The following is a 6,924-nucleotide window of genomic DNA, read 5'->3' on the forward strand; positions in this document are numbered from 1 at the left end:
CAAAGAACAAATACTCTGGAATGGGAATTAGAAGATGTGGAAAAGAATAACATAAGGAATCAACTGGGAAAATAGAAAAGAAAAAGGAAAAAAAAGCCAATTTGAGTAAAACAAAAAGTTCCACCAGCACTGATGGCCTCACACCAGTAATCGTAGCTACTCGAGGCTAAAATCCAAGGATAGTAGTTTGAAGCCAGACTGGAAAAGAAAGTTCCTGAGACTTATCTCAAATTAATCTCCAGAAGAAAAACAAAACAAAAAGCCAAAACTGGATCTATAAATCAAGTAATAGAGCACTGCCTTTGAGCACACAAGCTCAGGAATACCAACCAGGCCCAAAGTTCAAGCCCAGTACACACACACATACACACACACACACACACACACACACACACACACACACACACACACACAGTTTTGGTAAAGAAAGAAAAAATGATTTATGAGATTGGGATAATAAGAATGTGTATGATGTACAAAATATATTGTATTCCAAGTCCTGACAGGATCTTTAAATAATATAAAATCAGTAAAAATTAAGGCTATTATCTGAGAAAAAAAAACAAAACAAAACTAACTGTGAGGGGTTGGGAATTTGGCCTGGTGGTAGAGTGCTTGCCTAGCACTCATGAAGACCCGGATTCAATTCCTTGGTACCACATACATAGAAAAAGCTGGAAGTGGTGCTGTGGCTCAAGCAGTAGAGCTCTAGCCTGGAGAAGGCCCAAGGACAGTGCTCAGGCCCCTGAGTTTATGCCTGGGACTGGCAAAAAGGAAAGGGAAAGGGAAAGGGAAAGGGAAAGGGAAAGGGAAAGGGAAAGGGAAAGGGAAAGGGAAAGGGAAAGAAAGGAAAGGAAAGGAAAAGAAAGGAAAGAAAAGGAAAGAGGAAAGGAAAAGGGGAAAGGGGAAGGGAAAGGAAAAGAGGAAAGGAAAGGAAAAAAAGAAAGAAAGAAAGAAGGAACGGATGAAAAACTAAATGTGGCAAATTTACTATCTCGTTTGATAAAATTAGGGTTAAATGTTAAATTTTTAATTGCTACTTGGTCAAGTACACATTGAAATTGCCTCCTCTTGTTTTCTGTGGAAAATCCAGCCTCGAAGACATTAGCTGCCTCCTTCCCATTCCATGAGACCTTGAAAGCAAGCAGTCTATGTACATATCCCAGAAATCCTGAGCTATGTTTAAAAAGATAGCATAATGTCCAGGCCTCTGAGATTTTTGCAAAAACAACATGAAATTCCAGAAAGCATCCACATTGTGCTTTATCTTGAGTTCCTTGAGCTCTATCAGTGTCAAAGAGCAAGTGTTCCAACACTGGAGATCGATGTCTTCTGTGATCCCAGGACTGATGCTAGCAAGCACCCCCTTTTGAAATTCAACGTCAGACTTAACCAGACTAGCAAGCATAATGCAGCCTAGTTGTAGGCAGAGCCATCTTGCCGCAGAAGCCATATTCTGTACAGAAAAAAAAGAAAAGGAATACATTGTTAACTTTGAAAAATTATCCAGCTACTCAATGATCTCATTTAATTTTGAAGATAATAACCAATTATACTTTAATTATATCTATACTATCACATATGAGATACAATTCTATCATGTGTGTACCATACAACCAGATTCTAACGGTTTCCCTTTAAGTTGCTGACTCAGACCATTCTGTGAAAGGACATGACAATTCTAACTTCACAATGTTGTGACCGTCCTTGGAAGCTAACACATGGTGGTGAAGACAGGAAAGACTGATTTCATCACACACTTTTGCAGCTGGAAGAAACAGAGCATTTGTTCAACCTTCACCCTTTAGAGAGATCAGAAAATACCCAGTGATGTGTCTGAGAATGTTCTTGGGTCTCCTGTCTCCCCAAGACTCTTAGCATGTCACATTTAAACTGAGTCCAACTGCAGCCTAATTCCTGTAACCATGAGAAGCTTTTTGTTGTTTTTAATGGTTTTGTTACAAATCTATTAAGAAGTGGTACAGGATACCTCATGCACCATTTTAAGATTTTGTTTTTAATACCCTGATGGAAAATAACCGTTGTCTGGTAGATTCTGAAGTATTTTAGGTTGTTTAGGAAATGGTTGGAGATGGACACACAAAGGAGCAGGAAAATGAAGAAATAAACTAACAAGGCCAATTAAATTAGCCAGCCGATGACATTTTTGAATACTTTGCACCAGTTTCCCTGCCAAGTGATTGCTCAGAAAGTCAGCTCTTCCCCAACATAGGGGGAAATGGACTAAATTGGAACGAATTACCACCGAGCTGCTATTCCAGGCTGGCTTTGGAAGTAACCCCTGGAGGACATGGCAGCTGGGAGAGTGGAGACTAGGGCAGATCCAGAACGGAGGACTTAACCTGGAGCGGACCGCCGCCTGGAGTCACCACCCTCGAAGTTAGCAGAAGAGGGATGAAAGGACACGCCTAACGAGGAGATCCCGCTGGGGCCCAAGGGGTAAAAACCGAGCCGTCGGTGGCCAGTTTGCTTGAAAAGTTCTGAAAGGCCGGGGACGTAAGACTCTGACTGCAGGGGGGCTGCGGCCGGTGCGCTCTGCCCCGCGCGGGGTCGTGGGGATCCATACCTCTGGTGCGTGTCTCCGGGCGCGCGTCCCGCCGGGCAATCCTGGACGCGGGCGCCTCCGCTCTGGCTCCGAATCGGGACACCCGAGATCGCGGAGATGATCTACCGCGCGGGCAGGGCCGGGCGGAGACGCAGCTCTGGGTCCCCGAGCTCTGGGTCCCGTCCAGGGCAGTCTCCCCGCGCGCTCCGTCTGCTTGGCGGAACCCTGTGGGCGGCGCTGCGCTCTAGCCCTTGGAGGGGTGAGCCTCCCGGAACGCTGCACGGGTTCTCTGGGGACTGCGGGGCGGGGTGGAGGGTATGCGGGGTCAGAACCCCACCCGCACCCCGCCACGTCCCGCTCTCCTTTTCTTAGGTGGAGAGGCGCAGAGTGGGTGAGCAAGCTCCCGAAGCTCCGCCCTCACCTCGCCCACCCACGCCGCCCCGCCCTGGCCAAGGCCTCCTCCCAGGACGCGCTGCTAGGACTGCCACTCTGAACCCGGGCGGCCGGGGCGGGGGTTCCACGCGCGCATTCTCCTTTTTATCTTTATTTATTTTTCCTCCTCTTAGTTGACAATACCCATCCTGCCAACAGCCTGTCAACATACCCCCACATACCCCAGCTATCTTCTCCCTCTCCACCTGCTCTCCTGCAGTGGGAAGGCGAAGGAAAACTCTCTTATTAAGGCTGGACAGCTGCTAAAATCCTAAACCTCCCTTGATGGATTCCAAGATCTAACTAGGAACCATTTAAGTTATTAACAGTAGTTCATAAACTTACACACACACACACACACACACACACACACACACACACACACACACACACATCTCAAGAAGATTGAGCAATTCCTTTAAGTGTCAGTCCCGTTCATCAATTCCAGCATCTGTACATCATTTGAACTATCTACACCCAAACTCCAATAATAGTGGTCAGATGAGGTGGGATGGAAAGTCAATCCAAACCCGCTGCTTTGGCAACTCCATTAACTGGCTACATCATGGGTTCATGAGTTGATTCTGCATATTGGAAAGTTATCTGGTAAAACAGCTAGATTGCAAGGCTTCTATTTGACAGAAAGTGGCTGCTTCCCTACACTGACAAAATAAATCTGAGGTGAATTTTGGAAACAATGATCAAATTCAGGACACTATAAACTGCAAATCAGAATCAATGAAGGAAGAAGCAAAGAACAGTTTGTGTAATGTCACAGAACCAAAGGAAGCACGTAATTGAAGATCCATTAGACTGCTACAAAGGGCTGTAAAAAGAAGAGTGAGGTGAAAGGTGATGTGGAAATAAAACTCAAAAGTATACAGATACTCTATAGACATAATGTTTTATTACATCGATTAATGCTTAATTTTAATTATGTTCTAAAACCTAAGTGCCAGAAATTGTATAGAGATTCCCTTCTTAAATACTTGTTTGTTAAACATGACATTTGAAATATGATATAAAAATCAATGTTAATAAATGCTTTAATAAAAAAGTATACAGCGCATTTTAAGATGGCCATCAAAGTCAGGTGTGGTGGTAAAAATCTGTAATCTCAATGCTCAGAAGGCTGAGACAAGAAGCTCTCAAGTTGAAGGGCAATGTGAACTACATATCAAGACCATTTCTCAAAAACTCTCAGACAAGTTTGTTTTATTTTTATATTTTATGTGTGTATACTGATTATTCAAAGGGGTTTTGCTGCCATATTATTATTCAGGAATATAACATAATGTGATCACTTTCACTCCCTCATCACTCTCTGGGAGCTTATTCCTTTTTGCTTTCCTGGGGCTTGAACTGAGGGCCTGAGCACTATCCTTGGTGTTTCTCAAGGATAAGTACTCTACCATTTAAGCCACCATACTACTTCTGGCTTTTTCTATGTATGTGGTATCAAGGAATTGAACCCGGGGCTTTGTGCATGGAAGGCAAGCACTCCACCACTAGACAAAACTCCAGACTATCCCCCATCACTCTCTACTTTTACTTCCTTCCTATAGGTTCCTCCTACAAACAGGCCCCCTTTTACATTCTTTTTATTTTTTTTGTGGGTCACAGGGCTTGAACTTGGCCTGGGCACTGTCCCTGAGCTCTTCAACTCAAGGCTACCGCCCTACCCTTGAGCTAAGCCCCACTTGCCATTTTCTAGAGGTTAATTGGAGATAAGTCTCAAGTCCTTTTGTTCTCAGGCTGGCTTTGAACCTTGATCTCTTAGATCTCAGCCTCCTGAGTAGCTAGGATTACATGAGTGAGCCACCACGACTGGCTACATTCTTTTTATATTTTGTTTTAGGTCTAAATTCCACAAATGAGAGAGACACATGTGATATATCTTTCTGAATCTGGCTTACTTTGCTTGAACAGAATAATTTCTAGTTCTGGCCATTTCCTTGCAAATAACATAATTTCACTCTTCCTTAATGCAGATTCATGTTTGGCAGTTCATCTGGGTACCTAGACTGCATCCATAGTTTGACTATTGTGACTATATTGCTGGTATAAACATAGGAGCACAGGAATCTGTATTGTATTCTGATTTAGATTCCTTTCACATATCAGCTCAGAAGTGGTATAGCAGGATCATATGTCAGTTCTCTACTTTTTGGTTTTGAAGAACCTCCATACTTATTTCAATGATGGTAGAACTAACTTATAGTCCTACCAATAGTATATGAGGATTCTGTCCCCACCATTCTTCCCAACATCATTCCTTGTTGTTTCCTCCTTGAATACAGGTTCTTCACCTCTTTTTACATTTGTTCATAGGGGAATTTTTCTATTTCTCCTCCCTCCCTCCCTCCCTCCCTCCCTCCCTCCCTCCCTTCCTTCCTTCCTTCCTTCCTTCCTTTCCTCCTTCCCTCTCTGTCTTTCTCCTTCCCTCCACTCTCCTCTCTCCTCCTCCCCCTTCCCTCTCCCTCCCTCCCTCCATCTGTCTCTGTTTCTGTCTATCTCTCTGTCTCTCTGTCTCTCTGTCTGTCTCCCTCCCTCCCTCCCTCCCTCCCTCCCTCCCTCCCTCCCTCCCTCCCTCCCTCCCTCCCTCCCTCTCTCTCTCTCTCTCTCTCTCTCTCTCTCTCTCTCTCTCTCTCTCTCTCTCTCTCTCTCTCTCTCTCTGCTAGTCCTGAACCTTGAACTTAGGGCTTGGGTGCTCTCCCTAAACATTTTTTTTTTACCAGTCCTGGGTTTGAGCTCAGGGTCTGAGCACTGTCCTTGGACTTTCTCAAGGCTAGAGCTCTACCACTTGAGCCTCAGCATCACTTCTGGCTGTTTTTCTATATATGTGGTACCTAGGAATTGAACCCTGGTCTTCGTGCACGCTAGGCAAGCACTCTACCACTAGGCCAAACTCCCAGCCCCCCTAAACATTTTTGTGCTGAAGGCTAGCACTCTACCCCTTGAGCCACTTCTTTTTCTGAGTAGTTTATTAGAGATGAGTGTCACAGACTTTCACTTTGGTTCTCCTGTCTCAGCCTCCTGAGTAGCTCAGGATTACAGGTGTGAGCCACAAGCACCCTCTCTTTCATTTTTAGGCTATTTGTGAAGACAATTGTTTTCCTGATTTGTTTCTCAACAAATTCCTTGCTGTGGTATAGGAAAGGTACTTAGTTTTGTATGTTGACTTGTATTCTGCTACTTTACTATATTAGATTTCAATTTGTCATGTATAAATCCATATATATTACCTAACATATCTACCTAATTTATTGTTACCTAATTTGTTGTTATTTCAAAAGCAAATTGTAACTGGCAAGTTTTTCCAGGTCCTTCATTATTTTTATCCAAGCTGTCTTCCCAGGCAGCAGGGGCATACATCATCACCCCATCATGACCATTCTCTCCCAACACATCCCCACTGTCCACATCACATCACAGACTATCCTTCTCTTGGTGACTTTAGTCCATGACCTCCTGCCAAAGGTCCTTTCACGTAAGGTAATTTTGCTTTTATCACTGTAAGTGGTCATTTTCACTACATAATATCCATTTGTGAATTACTATAACTTGTTGACTTTTTATTTTATCACTGGAATACATTGTTTCTCCTATTACTTTATACAAATGATGTCTATTTCACATTTTTCTAGTGAGTGGCAGAAAAGGTACAAAAGGTACTCAATGAGGAGTTTCCATCAATTTCTGCTTAATCTGTATAATTTTCTCCCCCTTGCAAGTTTCGGGTTTGCAGGCCAAATGGGTGCTTCTGACTACTGCTAGATATCAAATGAAGTGCTCAGTTTATCATACAATGTATTTATCAACGTGTGATGAGGTGACCTTGTGGGGAAAGAGTTCAGGAAATGAAGCTAAAATCAGTTGTCTGAAGAAAAAACAAGCTTGTATTGTTTGCGTGTATTGTTGGAGGG

The 6,924-nt window shown here is 43.6% G+C and overlaps 1 protein-coding gene across 1 annotated transcript; it reads right to left on the bottom strand.

Annotated features, from left to right (window-relative positions):
- Positions 1-1,026: 1,026 nt before the first annotated feature.
- Positions 1,027-1,453, bottom strand: Fam237b (family with sequence similarity 237 member B). The gene has a single exon (XM_090332341.1). The coding sequence runs from the start codon at positions 1,451-1,453 to the stop codon at positions 1,037-1,039; it is 417 nt and encodes a 138-aa protein (XP_090188467.1). The 3' UTR covers positions 1,027-1,036.
- Between the last annotated feature and the right edge of the window lie 5,471 nt (positions 1,454-6,924).

This window comes from Megascapheus bottae, chromosome 5, assembly GCF_031878675.1.
Source record: "Megascapheus bottae isolate mThoBot1 chromosome 5, mThoBot2.hap1, whole genome shotgun sequence".
Classification (NCBI taxonomy): Eukaryota; Metazoa; Chordata; class Mammalia; order Rodentia; family Geomyidae; genus Megascapheus; species Megascapheus bottae.

Bases quoted from the DNA above. Each gene is read 5' to 3' on its own strand.
- Fam237b (XM_090332341.1), bottom strand. From the start codon at position 1,453: ATGGCTTCTGCGGCAAGATGGCTCTGCCTACAACTAGGCTGCATTATG.